This window comes from Ricinus communis, chromosome 10 (genome assembly GCF_019578655.1).
Source record: "Ricinus communis isolate WT05 ecotype wild-type chromosome 10, ASM1957865v1, whole genome shotgun sequence".
NCBI lineage: Eukaryota > Viridiplantae > Streptophyta > Magnoliopsida > Malpighiales > Euphorbiaceae > Ricinus > Ricinus communis.
The window spans coordinates 14,198,716-14,219,316 of NC_063265.1; the positions used below are offsets into that span (position 1 = coordinate 14,198,716).

A 20,601-nucleotide genomic window follows, 5' to 3' on the forward strand; every position below is an offset into this window, starting at 1 on the left:
TATTATATATTATAAATATACATAGGAAGGGAGGAGGACCAGAGTGACCGGAATATGGCTACCAAATTCGGAGAGATAAATAATAATTGATAATAAATAATATAACGGAATCTGGCGCTAATTTATTGACATCAACAATCGCACGAAACGGGACACACAGACAAAAAGGAGCTCTTGCTTGCCAGCTTAACGCCACCGCCCACCTCTGTTTCTCTTTCTCTTCTTCTTCTTCTTCTTCTTCCATGGAAAAGATTTAATTTGACTTAACTTAATTTACTTCCCTCTCTCTTTCTTCTCATCTTCCCCTATTTTCAACTCTACCTAATAACTCAAGCTATGAGTTTAGCTTCTGTTATCCATACTATAAATACAATTCAACCTCCTCTCTCTCTTACTCTTAGGGTTTCACCTCCCAAATGTTCCCCCAGATTTCACTTCTCTCCTCCTCATTTCACTCCTCTTCTTTCCCTACCTCACAGACTCCCTTATCCAATTGCTTGTTCTGGAGGCGCTCAACAGGACCCTGATTTATCTACCTCAGGTCAGATTTTACTGTCCCCTCTTATCTCAGTAACCGCCATTTTATTGTTTTTAAAGTTGCGTCCTTTTACCCATTTTTCTTCTTTTTTAATTTGCAGAAGCTCCCCATTCTGTGGATAAACCAGAGGCACATGGGAATTATACTACCTCCGTTAAAACTGTTGCTTTTTGTGTGAGCACTTCTCTCTACCTTTTCATGATTTGGTGCTTCTGTCATTGTCTTAATTACAATCATTGTAGTCTCGGTCATTCTTTTAGGTCTGCGCTGCTGTGGCATTTGGCATTGGTATTGGTTTCAAAGATGGAGTGGGTAAAGCTTCCGAGTTTTTTGCGGGGTATGTTCAAGCGACTATATTCAACCTACCTTTTCTTTTCTTTCTCTAATAGAAGATCAAAATGGAAATTTTATTCAGTATTCTCATTTTTATTTCATTTTTGTTAAATTTGGATCAAGGTAGTGAGTTTTGCAGGTCTTGATAATTATATCAACTCCCAGGCACAGTTTACAACATTCCTTGATATATTAGAAATCAGCTTCTAGTTTTTGTTTTTCTTTTGATTTCTTTCTCTTAGTCACTTGTCTTTGCAATTAAATAATGGCTGGAATATATTCTTCAGCTTTCAAAAGCAGGAAGTTTAGCAAGTTTAAGGGAGTTTCCGCTATAAATATGGGCTTTGGCACCCCACGTTTAATTCTAGTCAAAATTTGCAGTTTGTCAGTGGAAAGCCATGTTTTATATAACTTCTGATTGGCTGTGTACCCTAGTGAGGTGTTAAAGTTGTTTCCCCTCCTCCCTCTCCAGTGTATTGCCTAACTGTTTTCCTTGTTGGATAAAACAGCTTGAGAAACTACATGAGTTTGAATTTAAATCGATGGCTTTAGGTCTTATGATTATAACTGAAAAAGGATATCTGACATTGCATCTAGTCTCAATTTAGCATTTCTTTTCCTAAGAATACTATCGACTATCAATATAATTCTTGTTAATTCTGCATTGCATTTCCGAACTTGTTTTTATTTCATACTGTTTCCACCATAATGTCCAAGGATCCTTCAGGTATATATTGGAGCAAAGTTTGTCAGTGGACAATCTGTTCGTCTTTGTGCTGATTTTCAAATATTTCAAAGTGCCACTCATGTATCAGGTGCTTCACTGAGTCTGCTATTTGCTATGGTATTTCTGCTTTCTATTTTTTAATGCTAACCATTACATTACATGTCAATATGTGGTAATGGAAAATTCGGTGTGTTGAAAATACAGAATCGGGTACTTTCATATGGAATTGCTGGTGCAATCATCTTTCGTTTGTCATTAATACTACTTGGATCAGCTACTCTCCAGGTAGGCAAGTTCCTAATTTTGTCCATTGTCATTTACTGTGTGTTTGTGCACTTTCTCACTTTTTTTGCTCGTGTTGTTTTAGAGGTTTGAGGCTGTCAACTTATTCCTCGCTGCAATACTCCTGTACTCATCTGTCAAGGTGCTCTTCTGGGATTTATTAAAATTATCACCGAGTTAAATCTGTTTTTAGTTAGTTTTCTCAATAGGCTACTTTGTGTCGTTGGTCTTCTTTGTTATATTGACATGTTTGTGCACATTTAAAGGCTAAAAATGTATAACCAATTAAGCTGGGTTTTTATGGGTTCCACTGCAAAGATAAGTATCAAGTCTCTTATTGAGCCTGGGAACCATCTTCATCTTCCTTTCAAATGGACACCCCAGAAGGGGCATAGGAGATTGATCTGCAAATTTCAATGTTTTTGATTATTGAGAGTATCAATCTCTGACAGCTCATATCTCTAACTTTATTGAGCATTTATTAGTGTGCAGCTTTTGCTGATTTTCTAACATTTTTATGTAGATTATAATCTTCTTTACATTATTCTAGCTATTTGCCAGTGAAGATGATGAAACTTCTTTAAAGACTTATGCAATTATTTAATCATCCCATCCTGCCTGTACTGATATTACTTCCTTTCTTTTGATTCTTTTTCCCTTTAATCCGTTCATCCAATTTCTGATATGTTTGTTCCATGTCTGAATGCATGATAGAAATCTTTTAGTATTTTCGGGGCTTATAAAACTAGATAATTCAAGAGAAAGGTAAGGAAGTCTAGATAGAGGTTAATACCCATAAAAATAAGGTGGATATGCAATCAGAAATAGGTTATGGGATGAAAGAGGCAACAATCTATCATGCAGCTCAAGACCTAATTGCCTCCAGTAATGGACAGAGATTGGCGAAAAAGGAACATAAAAAGGAAATAAAAGAAAGTTATGAAAAGGAAAAAAGCATGTATATAGTTATGCACTTTGATATGATTTGCTATTAACTGTTTCGAATTTTGGGCCCACATTTTGAATTCTTCTTTTATCTTCTTATTTTTTTTGATATTGCAGCTAAATATGACGGGAATCGCTTCTTTACAAATGAGGATGGCGCATGGAAAGTAAGTCATCTGTAGGATGTTATGTAGCCCTTTGCTAAGTACAATTGTTAGTGCATTTAGCATACCGAGTTTGTTTGTCTCCTAAGATTCTTCATTTCTAACAGGCATCACCCATTTTGGGCAGGCCACACCTTTACTTCTCACAGTAGCAGTTATTGAGCTCAGTGATATAGCATTTGCTGTAGGTCTATCGTCTTCACCCTTGTGAAATACATCAGCATATGTATGTATGTGACATTGCTAATATTATGTTGTTTCCCTTTTCTATTTTTTTAGGTCGACTCAATTCCTGCTGTCTTTGGTGTTACAAGGGATCCTTTAATAGTTTTTACTTCTAATCTCTTTGCCATCTTAGGTAATTTTGGTTATTACCATAGGCTCACAAGCACTAATTGCATATCTGAATTTTTTTATGGACTGTTAAGTTTGCAAACTATAAGTTCTAAATGAGAAAATTGGTTTCGCATCATCAAAAAAAACTCCTAATTCACAGTTTTATTGTTTTATTTTTCTACATTTGAGCCATTTTTCAATTTGAGAAACACACGTCTTCATTTTTGTGGAGATTTATTGTGGTGTTATGTAATTTAATTAGATGCTAATTGCCCGATTTTTGTCTACTATAGGTCTAAGGTCGCTTTACACTCTTATCTCTGAAGGCATGGCAGACTTGGAGTATTTACAGGTAAAGTATTAATTTGCCGTAAAATTTTCCCATGCTCGTTCTATGACTTCCTCTATTTACTCTACTATTTATGTCAGATCATGATGGTGCAACTCTCAAAGCTGCATTCTTCCTGATCTCATAATTATCCCATTGATCTCTTATTTGCAACACTCCATTTGTTCCACTTGTCAAACCTCACTTTGCCGACTTAAAATAGGAAATAGAGCAACCAAATTCAAGATCTCTACTTTTGCTTCTTAGTTTCTGAACATTCTTATGCTCTTTTCTGTTATATTATCGATCTCTTTCCTCTATATGCTTTCACATTCTCTCCACAAGACCATCAGGATGACCTCATTACAATGTTCACAAGAATATATCTCTTATCTCTGAGCAAATCTCTGTAATCCTGTAATAAATTGATTATTCCCATGAGAAAGGTAATGAATGACTACATATTTTCGTCCAACTAAGGGAGCAGAAGAAAACAGGAAGGTTGCAAGGACTTTATCTACCATTACATCCATCGCCAATAAGTGAAAATGATGGAAGTTTTAATTAACTGGTGTGGAATTTACATAATGAAGCCAAAGATGAATAATAGTTATACACTAATTGTCTGTCCGGTTACAAAATAATAATGCCTCTGTACTATTATGCTAGTTATTACACATTGAGAAGTGTGAATTCTGATATCTTCGGTTGCTTTGTCCATTTCAGCCTTCGATTGCTGTTGTTCTAGGCTTCATCGGGTGTAAAATGATCTTGGATTTCTTTGGTGGGTATCTCGAATCCCATTACTGTTCTTACATTCTACTTCTTTTCGATGGATGCTCAACGAGTGATTTTTGAATTCATGCTGTAGGGATTCATGTGTCAACCGAGGCATCTCTCGGTGTTGTGGCAACAAGTCTTAGTGCAGGTGTGGTATTGAGTTTATTGAAGAAGTCTGACTAGTAATAGACGCAGTTGAAGTACACAGAAACTGTGTGGTTCATAACACAGCACAAGCAGCCAAAATGCGCCCCTTCTTTACCCCTATTCACTGTTCAAATATCACAGAAGAAATAATGGATTTTATTCTTTTTTAAATAAAAAGAATTTCTTATGGTGTTTCAGTGGGAACTCATAATTGATTTCTTACATGTAAAAGAAAATATTTTTCTTTTTGAGACAAAACAATATAAGAGTGAGATACTAGTAGACGACCTATGTGTTCTGTTTGAAACGTCTACTTGTAATGTATTTAGTTGAAATAACATCAGAGATTCTTTTCTTGCATCCTGCTTTTTATTCGCATTTCTTTTATAACTGTTAGGTATTCAGCTTTATTGCATAGGCTTCTTCTGTCGAGGACTAGGCTAAAAATTGTATCCTGCCTCATTGGAATATTAAATCTTCAATTTTTACTACCTGTCCTGAATTCTTTATATGCGGAGTAAAGATGTCAGTAAAGCAAGATGCAGCAGTGCAGATATCTCTTCTTCTCTGAGAATGGGGATGATGCGCATTTTAAAGACGTTAATGTTGTGAGGTCAGGAAGGAGATTTTTTTTCGACAGGATTGAACCTGCAAATGAACTTATAACGTCAACTGATCAATTAGAATGCTGTTTTTCATGGGCTACTGCACATTCATTAAGCAGAAATTAATTAAAATTCTAAACCAACTATGTAATTTCCCGCTTAAAAAGGCACATTTTCCCTCCTTTTCCGGAACAAAATATTTACCTAAGTTATGGATTGGGCTTTGAATATGTTGAGTAGCCTGCAAACGAAGCACTGAAGGAGCCGACTCACAGAAAACAGGTTAATGGAGAAAGCATTGGTTGCCAAATGCCATGCATGCAACGAATACAACTAAGGCAGGTGACACCTTTGCCCGCCAATGTATGAGCATATAATATAGCTGCACCGCTATCAGTTGCCCATAGATGCACGCTCTCTCAATCAAGTCCCAAGCTTTATCCATGGCAACCGAGTAAGATCTCGAAACTTTACTTTCCCATAAGTTCTCTTTCTTATTAGAAACTTTTCACTTGAAACTCTTCTAAGTTTGCTTTTCTTGTATAGCTCTTTATACAGGAACGCCCACGAGGTTCTTCCTCCATCTCTCAATTCTACTTCCCCCCGCCCTCCTCTCTCTGATGGAACTACTAGGTTCTCACTTCCATTCTCAACTTTTCTTTTCTTGAATAGTTCCTCCATTTTTTAAAGTGCATTTTTTATGTCCACTCTTCCATTTCTAAGTAGTGGGAATTGTTCAATCTTAAATCTTTTCTTTTTCCTTACAATACAAGGTTGTACATAAGTTACAGAAGCCCCTTCGCCCAGCGTGCCTGGATTACAAGGAATTACAAGGTTTTGTTTTTCATTTAGCTATAGTTTCTTAATTCTCATTCAGGTTCTTACTTGTTCTGGTATGTGCAGGGACTACAAGATCAGATTGAATTAGTTGCTATCGACCTGGAAAATAAGCCTGTTTGGTATAGAGAGGTTTATTCTGAGGAAAAGGTGCCAGCACTGGAACATAACAGCAAAGTTATAGTTGAAAGTCTTAATATAATCAAGTACATTGACAACCACTTTGAAGGGCCTTCTCTTTTCCCTGATGTAAGCTTAGCTTATATGTTCTTTTGTGTGACTGACAGAAGTGGATTTATGTTTTGATTGACGGAAGTTTTGTTGTGAATATAATGTATATAGGATACTGCAAGAAGAGAGTTTGGAGAAGAAATGATATCCTACTCCGAAACATTTAATGAGATGGTGTATAACTCATTTAAAGGAGTGACAGTAAGAGAAGCCGGTAAGATTAATATAATTAACTTGCTGCTTTTCTTTATGGTGTAGATTTATACAGTAAAACTGATTGATCACTGATGTCAGTAAGTTGTATCTAGATCCTGCTTTTGATGTACTAGAAGCTTCTTTTAAGAAATTTGATGATGGACCGTTTCTCCTTGGCCAGTTTAGCATGGTAAGAAGACTCTTCTCTCTTCCCAATTTGCTGCTTGATTTCTTTTCTCTTAAAAGAGACATGCATTGTAGCCAATTAACAGAGTTTATCACATGAATCTTTTAACTGGTCTATCTTGATAATCTGTGAGAGAAACACAAACTATCCCTCTGTGTGCATTGCACAAACAGTTGATTTAACCAAAACATGCAATCCTTTCGCATTTGATTGGCAGAATGATCTCTTTGATTTTTACAATTTAAACTACCTACAAATGGCTTTCAGGTGGACATAGCATATATCCCATTTGTTGAGAGAGCCCACATATTCTTACCTGAAGTGTGGCAATATGATATCAGCAATGGCAGGCCTAAACTAGCAGCATGGATTGAGGTAGAGCAGCAGCATATTAAACTAGTATCCATTTTGGTTCCAACACATTACACTGTACTTAAACATAAATCTTTGGTGTGTATTAAAAAAGGAAATGTTCTGGTGCAGGACATGAATAAGATTGATGCATATAAGCAAACAAAGAGTGATCCCAAAGAGATAATTACCTATTACAAGAAGCGCTTCCTAGTAGGCTCTTATTTCTTGTTTGTTGTTATGATCGGAAGAGTACACATATACATATATCCTTAGTTTCCAGTATTCTGTTCGTGCCTGCAGGCCCAACAACAATGAGCATCGTAAGTAGGCAGCTGTCCGAGAATTGAAGTCACCTGAGCTGGTGGTGTAATGTAATATTTGGAAATAATGTCAGTGATAATGCAAATACTGACGACCATCTTAGCTGTGTTAATTATATTACTGAATTACCAGCTTGTAAGAAATCTTTTGAAGTTTCTTCGACTTAAATTCGAAGTGGGCAATAGGAAAGCAATCGATCGGTAAAGCAAGCAAGTCAAATCGGACCGCCATAGTTAGTCGTTCAGAATGAAGCTGAGGAGGTTGGTGGACTAGTTAATCATGTATATATAGAAAGGAAGACTCCTCTCTATGCCTATGCCTGTGTGTGAAAACGAGTATGCCAACAAAACATCTTTCAAAGATTACCATACTCACTAAGAGATTTAATTGCTTACTCTCCCTGTTTTACTTATTACTGAATTAGGAGATATATGATCATAATTTTTTTGAAATTTTTAGAAATAAGTTAGTATTTAGAAAGCCATTGACTTTTATATATTTTTGAAGAAATTTATATTTTTTAAAGATTTTTTGCATTTAAATACTGTACTTTTTATTTTAAAAATTATAAAATATTGAATAAAATTTATAAATTAAAAATTATTTACAATAACATATGTTTGTGCCCATAAAAATATTAATTAGAAATTTTTAAAAAATTATTATAAAAATATGAATTTTAAATTAAGTATTTGGTGAATTATTTTGACCAAACAAGATAATTTTTTCTGTTAATACATATAATTGTTATTAGTTTAAATACTTATTAATAAATTAATAGATGTGATTATTATTGATTTAAATATTTATTAAATAGATAATAAATAATAAATATAACATAAATTTTATAATTTAAGTAGAAATAAATTGTAATAAGATAATATTTAAAAATATTATCTTAATAAAAAATAATATTTTAAAAAATTAAAAATCTAAAAATAATATGAATGTAATTTATCTACTTATAACATTATATAATATAATATTTAAATAAATAATAATAAAAAATTAATTTTATATCATTTTTTTTTAATTTCTTAAAAATAATATATTTAAAAAGAATCTATAAAAATGTTAGAAATATAACCTCCTAAATTAAAGGCAAACTCTGACCTACTAACAAGCTAAGCTGAAAAGAAAATCTTGAATCTGTTCGTATCCTTTGCTATAATTTAAAAGGTTAATGAAATGGTAATTGGAAGCAAACTGACAGTGAGAACCAAATGAAAATTCTTAATTCAGCCTTTCCTGAAAGCTTCACTTGTTGTGGGTTCAATTGCAACAAATAATTGCTGCTGCTGCTCTTCTGTCAATGCCTAGCCTATGATATCGTCACTGCTCAGGTCATTTCTTTTACTCAAACTTCCCTTATATATACCTCTCCTCTGTTTCTGCATTTAGACATTTTTCAGTCCCGAATCAATCTCCTCTTTCACAACATTACCGATGGCTGCTGCTACTGCGTATGATTCTTCAATCTTTCTGTCTTCAGTTGTTACTTCTTCTTCTTCTTCTTCAGTGCACTCTCTTTCTCTCTAATCTTTCTTTCATTTCCCAGTTTGGATAAGAGCGCACAAGAGAATTTGCCTCCAATTTTGGACGCTGCTGCAGATCAACCTCCTCTTTTTGATGGAACCATCAGGTTTTTTTTTTTTTTTTTTTTTTTTTTTAAATTATTTCTTTTCGGTTTCTCCTTCTCTGTTCTTTAATTTTATTCTTTATAATTCCCGTGATGAATATGTGAATGTTTCTGTCTGTGGTTTATTGTATTTACTGCGGATCGCCTTCCCCACTTGAAGGCTGTATACAGCTTACGCATGTCCATTTGCTCAGCGAGTATGGATCACCAGGAACTATAAGGTCCCTCACTCACTCTTTCTACTATGTTCTCTTCTTTCTAATTATTATCATTATTTTCTAATATATATATCTTTTTTTTATTTTGGGTGCAGGGATTACAAGATAGCATCAAGCTAGTTCCCCTAAACCTTCAAAATAGGCCTTCTTGGTATCCTGAGAAAGTTTACTCTGTTAATAAGGTCCGTGTCTCATCTGATACTTTCTCTCTTTCAGGGAGTTTTCTTACAAATTCTTGCAAGTTCCGGACACCCTAATTGTTAGGCACTCAAAGAAAAGACATTGCTTTACCATGTCAAATGGCTCTTGGCTTGCTTTAAGATTTTGACCAAGTGTTCTTATACTTGATCAGCTTTTGAATATCACTTTATTATCTCTGCTAGTCGGGTGAACTCATCAACTTCATCTACTTGCATTATTGACGATGCAATCATCCTTGTTTTTAGGTGCCAGCTTTGGAACACAATGGCAAAATTATAGGGGAGAGTCTTGATCTGATTAAATATGTAGATAGCAACTTTGAAGGGCCTTCTCTATTTCCTGATGTACGCTGTGCTTAACTCTATTAACAACCATCTCGACTTTCTGGCTGTGTGGCTTATGTTTGCGATGGAAGTCAGGCTAAATTAATTGTGTCAATGATTGACTGTAGGATCCTGCCAAGAGAGAGTTTGCTGAAGAGTTATTTTCTTACACCGATACATTCAGCAGAACTGTGTTCACTTCATTTAAGGGAGATGTAGCAAAAGAAGCTGGTAAATCCTGCAGCATATTGCGGTTATATGGGCGGCTTTCTGTATATAAATTGTGCTAACTGAAATTCTAACTCGCTTTTAGGTCCTGCTTTTGATTACCTGGAAAATGCTCTTCAGAAATTTGATGATGGCCCATTCTTGCTTGGCCAATTCAGTTTGGTATGCAGCATTCTCAAGTCTCTGTTCATTATTCTTGCTGTCTAACATCATTTGCCATTTGAGAATGTTTGCCATTGTTACACTGTTGTCATAATAATGTGGAACTATATTCTCTTCAGGTGGATATAGCCTACATACCGTTTGTTGAGAGATTGGAAATCTTTTTATCAGAGGTATTCAAGTATGATATCACTGCAGGCAGACCTAAACTTGCAGCCTGGGTTGGGGTATGTTCCAGTCATATCCAGTCTTAATTTTTCGTCCATGCTTAAGGTGTACTCTATGTAAAAGAGACTTTGAATGCTGTATTGGATGAATGTTGTCATTTAGTATAATTTTGTATACACATTGTGTTGAGAGATCTGAGATCAGCTTCAATGGTTTCACTGCTTTCCCCCTCTGTCTAATGTGCAACACAAGCAGGCAGCAGTCTTCTTTCCCCGGTTCAAAAAGACACCCTTACCTTGTAACTGGATGCCAGTATTCTGTAGTATGATTGTTTTGTTGGCATCTCCTTGTGACTTAAGTGTATGAGAAATCATTTGGTGTTCCAGTTGAACAACTGGAGCAGCATTTTGAAAAGGGTGGCAGTGGGGTAAGGTTTTGTTAAATGATGGTTGATAATTTTGCTATGATGCAGGAGGTGAACAAGATTGGGGCATATAAACAGACAAAAACAGATCCCAAAGAACTGGTTGAATATTATAAGAAGCGATTCTTTGTAAGGCATCACACCTCATATTGATATGAAAGGCATGGAAGGTAGCATAGCATTAAAAAAGTGATGAGTCTTGGAATATGTTTTTGTTAATTGCAGGCTCAGCAGTGATGATGCCAGGGGGTGGCTGTTACACATGATATAAAGGAAGGAAGGTATCTTGGGTGAATAAGTTGTTATGAAATGTAACAAGTAATACTCCTAGTAGCAGCTTTGGCCGAGGAGTAGTAGTATAATTTGTGAAGAGGGAGCACCATGGCAGTGGCAGTGGCAGTGTGTTGCTCTCTCTCTCTCTATATTATTGATGAATGTGTACGTCTCTTTTTTCCATAAATAAAGCCACTACTTGTATGTTATGTTGACAAATACATCTGTTTTTTTTTTTTTTTTTTCTTTTAATTACCAAGACATACATTACATACATCTTGCTCACACTTGATATTGGAATTCATATATATTTTTTATTAAAGAAAATGGAATTAGATTGAATGATCATCCAAGGTTAATATATAAGTCTTAACTAGTTTATTTGTCAATAAATCGTGATTTTGACATTTGATATCTGACCATTAGAATACTAAATTGGAACTCAGTCGCATTAAAATATTAATAATACTAATCATTATTATTATTACATTTAATAATACATTATGTGGGTAATACCTCATTTTTGTGGTTTCTGATCTGTTAAACAAATGGTGAAGATATTGAAATTTGGTATTTGTAGAATGTTCCATTAATGACGATGGCGGTCTCACCTTTGGCATATATAAAAGGCAAAACTGGACTCTTCCCCATGTGATTTTGACAACATTCTAATATGTAATTAGGGCGGATTCGTCCATCGGTACCGTACCAAATCTCGATTCTTTAAAATTAAAGATATTAGTATTGTACCAAATATAAAAGAATTTGTATCAGATGCACTAATTTTACGGTTATTATCGAGCTCGTTATTTTTGCGGTGCTAATTATTTTTTGTTCTAAAAAATTTAAAAAACACAACTTTAATCTCATCTTTAATCAAATACATTTAGAAAAAATATGATTACCAACCTAAATAAAGTAGCATAAAAATCTAAATTGTGATTGCCATCGCATTCTTGAACAACCTGTTTTGCAATTCAGTCACTTGCAAGTATAATAATTCATTCAATGTTCAAATACAAACCATTAAAATATATATTATTTTTAGCATAAAAATATTTTACAAATAACAATTATTAAAATAAAATATTTTTTACAGTTCCAGCCAACAATCTATCCATCAAAAATAAAAATAAAAAAGTAAAAAAAATATAAAACTCGGTACACGCGATATAGTTATAGGAAGAGAGAGAGCTAAAGAGGTGAAGATGTTGAGAGCTTCTCCCGCGTAAACTTCGAAAAATTATGTGTGTGGCGTAAATAGGAAAAACGTCAGACCCAGATAGTTCTTTCTTTCCTTTTCTTTTTGATTTTGAGAATTTACCTTAAGTATTTTATCTTTCTAAATTACAAAATGGGAGATTCTGAGGTGCTGTTCAAATTGTTAGGTGTAGACTTGTAGTATGTGGTAAGAGAATGTATTAGGATTAAGTTAGAGTAAATTATAAATTTAGTATTAGAATATGTATATTAGTATCGGTATACTATATTATATATTAATATATAACTCATTTTTTTTATAAAGTATAAAGTATATTATAATATCATAGTTATTTTTAATATGCAGAGTATTTTTTATTTCGATAATAATTATTTGAATTATATAAAATTGATAAATATAAAATAATTTTTTTTATTAGAGTATAAAGTATTTTATAATATTATAATTATTTTTAATAGGTATTATTTATATAATATAAATAATTATTAATAAATATATGTAAAAATTCGATTCTATCGAGATACGTTACGGGACTTGGTTCGGTGCTTGTTATGGAGTTTTTACTAAAGAACCTGCTACGTATCTGTACATAGATAAAATTCAAATCCGCCTAATCGGTCATTCGTATTAAAAAATATTCGATTCGGTAGTATTGCGGTGGTTCGGAATCACCAATCTTAAGACTTACCAATGCTCAAGACTATACTCCTTGAGCAGCATAGCATTCCCATTCGACTTATCTCGATGCTTGGCTTGCCTTCCGTTCTTAACAGGGGGCTCGTTTGATGTTGATTCTTACGGTGTGATGACCATAGCTTCTCCTACTCGACCGTTGTGGTGTGACCTCATCACCTCTACCCTCTGCTGTGTCATTGCCATTTCCACGTCCTTTATCTCCTTTGCTCGAGTGATCTAATGACACTTTTGTTTGCCACACACCTGACGCCTGGACAGCGCATTCATCAGACAGGCATCGATGGAAGATGTGGTCGTGGTCATGGCCCAATGCCCGATCGGGAAGCCATCATCGAGAACATCAAACGGGGAGTGGAAGGCAGCACCTTCCACTAAGGAAGAAGATCATTCTTCACTTCCCACGAGAAGAGAAGGAACGTAGAATAGGATCTAGATAGCAAAAGAAATTGCAGCTAAGTATACATGTATAATGCATCACACATGCTCAATAATCTTAGAATTCATATCAATAAATCATCATAGATTAATATTCAACTGTATTTCCACATGGTATCGTGGCAAGAGTGATCACATCACCTACCCACACAATCTCAAATCCAACCGATCAAATTTCTTATCATGTCTCAAAACGATCTTACCAAACTCACTAACATCATACTAACGGGTAATTAAAATTACTTTCAATGGTGAGGCAGAGGATATACACATCCGCGCCTCGAAAAAAAAAAAATTAGGGTTATTCGGGACACAGGACGACCACTGATCGATCCCAATCCCAGCAGAGATTGAGGCAATCGAAGATTGGCAGACGACTAACCATATGGTCATATCGCCCGACCAACACGATTGAGCCTCTGTTGCAAGCTGGGGCAGTCGCATCATCACCACAGCCATATGGGAAAAGTTAAAAAAATTATATGGTCAAGAACAAAATTATGCGCTACATATTCAAACCGAGGGAATTATCGTAAGTAAAACAAAGGACTTGGCCCCGGTCTGCGCACATTCGGGGCGAACCGAGATTACTCGACTCCTCGGTGGAGAGCCAAGGCTACACTCCCACCCGACTCTGTCGAACCAAAGCCCCAAGAAGACGACAGGACCTTGTGTTCACTTTTACCTCCGGGCCTCGATTCCACGAGCCCCCGATGACTACTTGTCCCAAACTCCCCACCCACCTGTCCGCTTGTTCAGAAGGAGCGGTGGGACAACGACGGCAGGCAAGGAAGAAAGGGCCTTCGCTTCCCACTCACGAGCGCCTCGAACAGGCCGTGAGACGATGACCCAAAAGCAAGTCACACCGGCTGCATCTTCATCCACATCTCCGATAGCGAAAGCGATGGAGAGGCGAGCGCGGGAGAAGAGCAAGGGCTGAGCATTTGGGAAAGTTCGAGGTGAGGTTTCATGTTATGGCGCTGGTCGTATGGCGTCAGCAGATACGTTTAATTCCACCGGCAGCCGGCACCTTTGACCGTCGGCGGGCCTTCCACCTTGGGCTGTACCTGCCGACCGACTGGATACCAGCCGAGAGAGACTCAACTAGGCTAATTCGACTCGCTCGAGGGCAACAACCGGTCATGACTACCAACTACCACCAACGGCTCGGCCCAACTGCCCAATAGAAAATCACCAAGTTTCTCGAATTTTGTCTCGACTCCAGGTATTTCTGACTTCAGCAATCCTGTGGTGGTTTAGTATCCCAAAATTATAAAAAATCTTCTAAATGGATTATTGACTCGGCAAATCGATCATGACTGGGACTCGACAAAATTACAATTTTGTTCCTACCAACTCACACGTGATCGTTTAATTGGTTTTGACTCTCAAAAAATTGTTACATAACACTAATTCAATTCATGACATTCTTTTATTACCTAATTTTATATCCAATTTATTATCTGTTGGTAAAATAACCCGTTCTTTAAATTGTAATGTAATTTTCTCACATCTTAGTGTATATTTCAAGGAAGCGATTGGTGAGGGATACCTTGAAAATGGATTATATTACCTTACTAACCCTGTCAATCAATGTCTTCTCTCCAAATCTATCGACCACAGCACATTACTTCATAGGCGGTTTGGGCATCCGACTGATAAAGTTTTAAATCAATTATTTTGTCTAAAAATAAATTCTGGTTGTTGTGACACTTGCAAATTTTTAAAGCATACTAGATTGCCCTTTCCTGTATCCTCCACCACTTCGACCAAAATATTTGACTTAATTCACTTTGATGTTTGAAAACCTGCCCCCTGTATCTCCTACAATCATTTTCGTTATTTTGCCACCTTTATTGATGATTTCTCTCGCCTTACGTGGGTTTATTTGCTAAAAGAGAAAAATGAAGTTTTCGCTTGTTTTCAAAATTTCTACAACTTCATTCAAAACCAATATAATACCAACATTAAGATCTTCAAATCTGATAACGGTACTGAATATATCAATAAACAATTTTTTAATTTTTTTCTGTGGCATCTGCCAGACACACATTTACACTCCCGAGCAAAATGGAGTCCGTGAAAGGAAAAATCGTCATCTTCTTGAAGTCACTAGATCCTTACTTTTCAAAATAACGTTCCTACAATTTTTTGGTCCGATGCTCTTCAAACTCACACTTCATTAGCCCTCCCTAGTCCAAAACTCGACGACAATCGCAGTCCTCTTGAAATTCTAAAGGATAGAAAAATTGAACTAGGGCACATTAGAGTTTTGGGTGCACCGCCTTTGTTCATGTTAAACGTTCTCATAGCTGGAACCTAGTTAAAACAGTATTCTTAGGGTATTCTTCAACAAAAAGGGATATAAGTGCTATGACTCTGCACTTACAAGACCTATACCTCAGGGATGTGTCCTTTGATGAATGTACACCTTATTTTACTAACCTCACCCCTCCCATGGGTCCTCCTTTATTTCAGGATAATTTTTGTCTTTTTCGGTACGGCTTCCATAGCCATGCAGCGAGACAACTCAGTATCGAGACCAACCGCGAAGTCAAGGTTACCTCATTCAAGGGACACTTCTTGAGGGGAGATAGATCACTAAGAAGTTGAAGCCTACGCCTGAGATCATCCGGACCCTCTGGACCACCCGTCGGACTTACTTAGGGATATGTGTCCCAGGTGATGTATCCTATTCAAAGCTTCACTAGCTACCATAATATATCCAACTCATATAGGAACTACCTAGATAAACTCATCTCCCATACTTGAGCCATCTTCCTTCCTACGAGGCTAACACCGATTCTAAATGGTGTCAGGCCATGAAGGAGGAGCCCTTGAAAAAATGACACTGGACATTAGTTCCTCTACCATAAAATAAAAAACCTGTTGGGTGCAAATGGGTATATAAAATTAAATATAAACATGATGGAACAATTGAGCGATATAAGGCTGGATTGGTAGCAAAGGGGTTTACTCAAACATATGGGGTAGACTATCAGGAAACCTTTGCACCAAAGAAATGAGCACCGGTTATTCGTATTTTGTACGTGTTCTATACTAACTCAGGATGGAGCCTATATCAAATGGACGTAAAAAATGCTTTCCTCTAAGGGACTCTCGAAGAAGAGGTATATATGACTCCACCCCCAGGTTATGAGGCCACCACCAACCAATCCATGGTATGTAAACTAAAAAAGGCCATCTATGGATTGAAACAATCTCCAAGAGCATGGTATGCCAAGCTAAGCCTTTTTCTTTTAAAACTCAATTTCATTAAAAGTGCATCTGATTCTTCTATGTTTGTTAAACATACTCATTTCTGCACCATCATTATTCTCATTTATGTTGACGATATTATTATAACAGGCACCAATAATGAAGAAATTGAGGAAGTAAAACGAAAATTAAAAGAGAAATTTGACATCAAAGATCTCGGACAATTGTCCTACTTTCTTGGAATAGAAATAGCCAAATCTCATAAAGGTCTATTTCTGTCTCAAATAAAGTACGTCCTTGATCTATTAAAAGAAATAGGGAAACTAGGAGTAAAACCTGTAGATTCACCAATGGAGACTAAAGTTAAACTTAACCTTGAAGACGACAATCCCTTAGACAATATGAGACACCTAACATAACGACTAGTAGGGAAACTAATCTATCTCGGACTGAGACACACTCCCACCGTTGGAGGTGTGTGGTAATCGGTTCATGCATGCACCTCGCCACTAGTCATTTAGATGCCATCAATAGGATCCTTAGGTATCTCGGGGACTCTGGTCAAGGGATTTGGATGAAAATAACGATTCAAATGATATTATTGGCTTTTCCCGATGGAGATTAAGGGGACAAAATCAACCTCTCGTACATTTATGGGTGGCAATCTAATAACTTGGAAAAGCAAGAAACAAAATAGGATCTAATATGGATCAAGCAAGTTCTTACATATATGGGGATTAAGATCAAAGAACCAATAAAGATGTACTGTGATAATCAAGTAGGAAGACATATTGCCTCAAACCCCGTTTTCACGAGCGCACTAAACACATCGAAGTAGATTGTCACTTTATAAGGGAAAATGTTCAATCTGGAGAAATTGAAACTCCATTCATCAGGAGCAATGAACAATTGGCAGATATCTTTACTAAGGCTCTAGACAAATCTCATCATCATAGGCTTCTCACCAAGATGGGTTCCATTAATTTATTTGAACCCATCTTGAGGGGGAGTGTTGAGCAACAAGACCAAAGCACAACCAAGTCAAAGACCAAAGACCTTCAGGAAGAACCAGCACAGACAAATGTGGCTGTGGGTCAGCCTTCGCAGCTCATCGACCGATCATCACACAGCAACAGATCATCACAGGCATCAAAACAGGGAAAATGAGCGACCTTTCTTCCCACTTCCACCCTTCCCAAGCTAGAAAGGAACGTTAGAATAGGATCATAGATAGCAAAAGAACCGTTGCAAGTATACATGTTTATAACAGATCACACATGCTCAATAATCTTAGAATTCATATCAATAAATCATCATAGATTAATATTCAACTGTATTTCCACAACTTTCAATGCTGACTCCGCATTGTCTTGCTGCAGCAATTTTCTTTCATGAACCAATAATGAACCTTACAATTCATCAATGGATAAAAGATCAATATTTTTTGACTCCTCAATTGAACAAACCACATAATTATATTTTGGTGTCAATGAGCGAAGAATTTCTTCGACTATAACCACATCCTCTATTTTCTCTCCAAATGTTCTCATCTTGCTGATGATGGCCATCGTTCTTGAGAAGAAGTCAGAAACGGATTCGCCAGATTTCATCCGATGAATTTCAAACTCTGAGCGAAGTGCTTGAAGCTGCTGCCTCTTTGCTCCAGCTGATCCTTGGAATTTCTTTTTCATTGAATCCCAAATTTCCTTTGATGTGTCTTTGAAAAGGATAGTTTCCAAGAATGAACGATCAATCGCTTGGAAAAGATAATTCTTCGCCTTAAGATCCTTCAATTTCTGTTTTTGTGCATTCGTTGCTGTTGTGCTCTCAGCTAACTCTGGTATTCCCACTGAAACCACTTGCCAATACTCCTTGGATTTGAGAAAAATTTCCATCAACATACTCTAATGATCATAGTGACCATCAAAGCGAGCAATCGCTGATTGTACAAAATTATCAAAGGCCTGTGAACAGCAGAAAATAAAAATGAAAGAGATAGAGTTTGAGAGGAATACTGCTATTTTATTGAATAATGTAAAGCCATCTTAAATAGGCTGTACAGCTAACAAGTAAACATCATCCAAAACAGAAATTACGAAACTAACTGTTAGAATTTTGGAAAGCATAACAACTTAAATCAAACACTAACTATGCCTGTAGACCAGGTCATGATAAACTACTAAAAGAATATCTAACAGTATTTAGCTTACACATGCCCGTTTGGATCACCAGAAACTGCAAGGTCCCTCGCTCTTTCAACTTTCTTCTCTTCTCTCTTCTATTATTATTACTACTTTAAATATATGTAATACATATGTATATCTCAATTTGGGTTGCAGGGATTACAAGATCAGATCAAGCTAGTTCCTCTAAATCTTCATAATAGGCCTTCTTGGTACCCTGAGAAATTTTACTCTGTCAATAAGGTCTGTCTATCATCTGATATAATATCATACACACTTTAAGTTGTTTTACGCTCTCGAACAAAACACTTGTCTTTGCTAAAAGAACTTCTCAGTGTTCCTACACTAAATTAGCTTTTGGGTATCAGTTAACTATTCCTGCTTATTACTTTCTTTACTTGATTATGCTATCATCCTTGTTTGTAGGTGCCAGCTTTGGAACACAATGGCAAAGTTATCGGGGAGACTCTTGATTTGATGAAATATATAGATACCAACTTTGAAGGGCCTTCTCTATTTCCTGATGTAAGACGTGCTCAACTCTATTCACCACCATCTTGAATTTCTTTTTCTATGTGTTTATGTTTTGCGTTGGAGGTCAGGCTGAATCAATTGCGTTAAATTGCGGACTGCAGGATCCTGCCAAGAAAGAGTTTGCTGAAGAGTTGTTTTCTTATACGGACACATTCAACAGAATTGTGTTTGCTTCATTTAGGGGAGATGTAGCAAAAGAAGCTGGTAAGTCCTGGAATTTTATAAGGGCGGCTTTCTGTATATAAACTGTGCTAACTGAAATTCTAACTCGCCTTAGGTCCTGCTTTTGATTATTTGGAAAATGCTCTTCAGCAATTTGATGATGGACCATTCTTTCTTGGCCAATTCAGTTTGGTATGTAGCATTCTCAATTCTGTGTTCATTTTTCTCCCTGTCTGACATGTTTTGCTATTTGGGTTTGTGCTATAGTTACATGATTTAAGTGTTCTTCCTTTGATTTGAATGGAACTATTCATGTCTTCTTCAGGCGGACATAGCCTACATAACATTTGTGGAAAGATTACAAATCTTCTTATCAGAAGTATTCAAGTATGACATTACTGCAGGCAGGCCTAAACTTGCAGCCTGGATTGAGGTAGGTCCCATTTGTGTCCAGTGGTTAATCCTTTTTCTCCACGCTTAAGGTGTGCTGTATGTAAAGGGACTCAGTTCCCGGAGTTAATGAATGTTGTAACTTAAGAATAACTCTAAATACCTTGACATCTTCTTCAATTGTTTCACTGCTGTCCCTCTCCTCTAATGTGCACACAAGCAGCAATATTCTTCCATCGGTAACTCACTGCTATTACTTCCACAAAACACTCATTGCTGCAGCTGAATTTTGATGACGTACACTTTAGTCCTTAGATAGAACAAGCAATTACAAAAGAGTGGGTGGGGAACTTTCAAGAGATAAACAAGATTGGGGCTTACAAGCAGACAAAACCAGATTCCAAAGAACTAGTTGAATCTTACAAGAAGAGCTTTCTGGTAAGCCACGACACATTGCAGTAATTTCCTTTAAAGTTGCATACAAAATCTGATATATTGTTATTTGCAGGCTCAGTAATGACCTTGGCAGTGGGTGTTTTACTTACTGTTGAGGAACAAGATCACAATTAACAAGGAAGGATCATCAGAAAGAACCAACAGTCAAAGACTGTTAGTCATGGCCTCAATCCGGATCATCACAGGCCACAAATCAGAGAAAAGGAGCAATCTTTCTTCCCTAAGGAAGAAAGGTCAATTCCACCTCTCCCAAGCTAGAAAGGAACATTAGAATAGAATCACAGATAGCTAAAGGACCGTTAGAAACATACATGTATATAACAGTACTCATATAATCTCAGAATTCTTATGTAAATCA

General features: G+C 36.3%; 4 protein-coding genes and 1 long non-coding RNA gene across 7 annotated transcripts; 4 read left to right on the top strand and 1 right to left on the bottom strand.

Annotated features, from left to right (window-relative positions):
- Positions 1-114: 114 nt before the first annotated feature.
- On the top strand, positions 115-4,940 carry LOC8283847 (thylakoid membrane protein TERC, chloroplastic). The gene is given in 13 exon segments (XM_048380097.1): positions 115-541; positions 639-712; positions 799-875; positions 1,599-1,686; positions 1,803-1,883; positions 1,966-2,022; positions 2,431-2,494; positions 2,925-2,992; positions 3,117-3,173; positions 3,269-3,347; positions 3,619-3,677; positions 4,380-4,437; positions 4,525-4,940. Coding segments are annotated over 13 exon segments (1,059 nt in total). The 5' UTR covers positions 115-336; the 3' UTR covers positions 4,617-4,940.
- Positions 4,941-5,487: 547 nt separating this feature from the next.
- Positions 5,488-7,704, top strand: LOC8283846 (glutathione S-transferase L3). 2 transcript variants are annotated; one of them, XR_007217654.1, is made up of 10 exons: positions 5,488-5,639; positions 5,732-5,818; positions 5,959-6,019; positions 6,089-6,271; positions 6,365-6,467; positions 6,562-6,638; positions 6,903-7,010; positions 7,119-7,199; positions 7,290-7,360; positions 7,443-7,704. XR_007217654.1 is itself a non-coding variant. In XM_048380096.1 (9 exons), the coding sequence occupies exons 1-9, from the start codon at positions 5,593-5,595 to the stop codon at positions 7,302-7,304; spliced, it is 762 nt and encodes a 253-aa protein (XP_048236053.1). In that variant the 5' UTR covers positions 5,488-5,592; the 3' UTR covers positions 7,305-7,704. The 2 variants fall into 2 exon arrangements, 1 of the variants encoding a protein (XP_048236053.1); XM_048380096.1 differs by having other exon boundaries at positions 7,290-7,704.
- Positions 7,705-8,576: 872 nt separating this feature from the next.
- Positions 8,577-11,165, top strand: LOC8283845 (glutathione S-transferase L3). Its single transcript, XM_002525158.4, has 10 exons — positions 8,577-8,773; positions 8,869-8,952; positions 9,110-9,170; positions 9,263-9,349; positions 9,614-9,712; positions 9,820-9,922; positions 10,005-10,081; positions 10,201-10,308; positions 10,722-10,802; positions 10,899-11,165. Exons 1-10 carry the CDS (start codon positions 8,757-8,759, stop codon positions 10,908-10,910), a joined length of 729 nt encoding a protein of 242 aa, XP_002525204.1. The 5' UTR covers positions 8,577-8,756; the 3' UTR covers positions 10,911-11,165.
- A 7,517-nt stretch (positions 11,166-18,682) lies between these two features.
- Positions 18,683-20,350, top strand: LOC8283844 (glutathione S-transferase L3). Of its 2 annotated transcripts, XM_048370176.1 has the most exons (8): positions 18,689-18,760; positions 18,858-18,944; positions 19,128-19,226; positions 19,337-19,439; positions 19,513-19,589; positions 19,723-19,830; positions 20,070-20,225; positions 20,296-20,350. In XM_048370176.1, exons 1-7 carry the CDS (start codon positions 18,731-18,733, stop codon positions 20,100-20,102), a joined length of 537 nt encoding a protein of 178 aa, XP_048226133.1. In that variant the 5' UTR covers positions 18,689-18,730; the 3' UTR covers positions 20,103-20,225; positions 20,296-20,350. The 2 variants fall into 2 exon arrangements, with proteins under 2 accessions (XP_048226132.1, XP_048226133.1); XM_048370175.1 differs by lacking the exon at positions 20,296-20,350 and having other exon boundaries at positions 18,683-18,760; positions 20,011-20,149.
- LOC125368684 lies at positions 19,670-20,308 on the bottom strand. Its single transcript, XR_007214441.1, has 3 exons — positions 20,169-20,308; positions 19,951-20,069; positions 19,670-19,884 (listed from the first exon to the last, which is right to left on the bottom strand). It is a non-coding gene; the product is annotated as an uncharacterized LOC125368684 (long non-coding RNA).
- Positions 20,351-20,601: the final 251 nt, after the last annotated feature.

What these genes read in the sequence shown, in the direction of transcription:
- LOC8283846 (XM_048380096.1), top strand. Translation starts at nt 5,593, where the DNA reads ATGCACGCTCTCTCAATCAAGTCCCAAGCTTTATCCATGGCAACCGA. An exon ending in GCTTTATCCATGGCAACCGA is followed by an intron (nt 5,640 to 5,731) that starts GTAAGATCTCGA and finishes TTTCTTGTATAG; the next exon opens with CTCTTTATACAGGAACGCCC. An exon ending in AACTAGCAGCATGGATTGAG is followed by an intron (nt 7,011 to 7,118) that starts GTAGAGCAGCAG and finishes GTTCTGGTGCAG; the next exon opens with GACATGAATAAGATTGATGC.
- LOC8283845 (XM_002525158.4), top strand. An exon ending in CTTTTTGATGGAACCATCAG is followed by an intron (nt 8,953 to 9,109) that starts GTTTTTTTTTTT and finishes CCCCACTTGAAG; the next exon opens with GCTGTATACAGCTTACGCAT. An exon ending in GGCCTTCTCTATTTCCTGAT is followed by an intron (nt 9,713 to 9,819) that starts GTACGCTGTGCT and finishes GATTGACTGTAG; the next exon opens with GATCCTGCCAAGAGAGAGTT.
- LOC8283844 (XM_048370175.1), top strand. Translation starts at nt 18,731, where the DNA reads ATGCCCGTTTGGATCACCAGAAACTGCAAG. An exon ending in AATTTTACTCTGTCAATAAG is followed by an intron (nt 18,945 to 19,127) that starts GTCTGTCTATCA and finishes CCTTGTTTGTAG; the next exon opens with GTGCCAGCTTTGGAACACAA. An exon ending in TTCTTGGCCAATTCAGTTTG is followed by an intron (nt 19,590 to 19,722) that starts GTATGTAGCATT and finishes TGTCTTCTTCAG; the next exon opens with GCGGACATAGCCTACATAAC.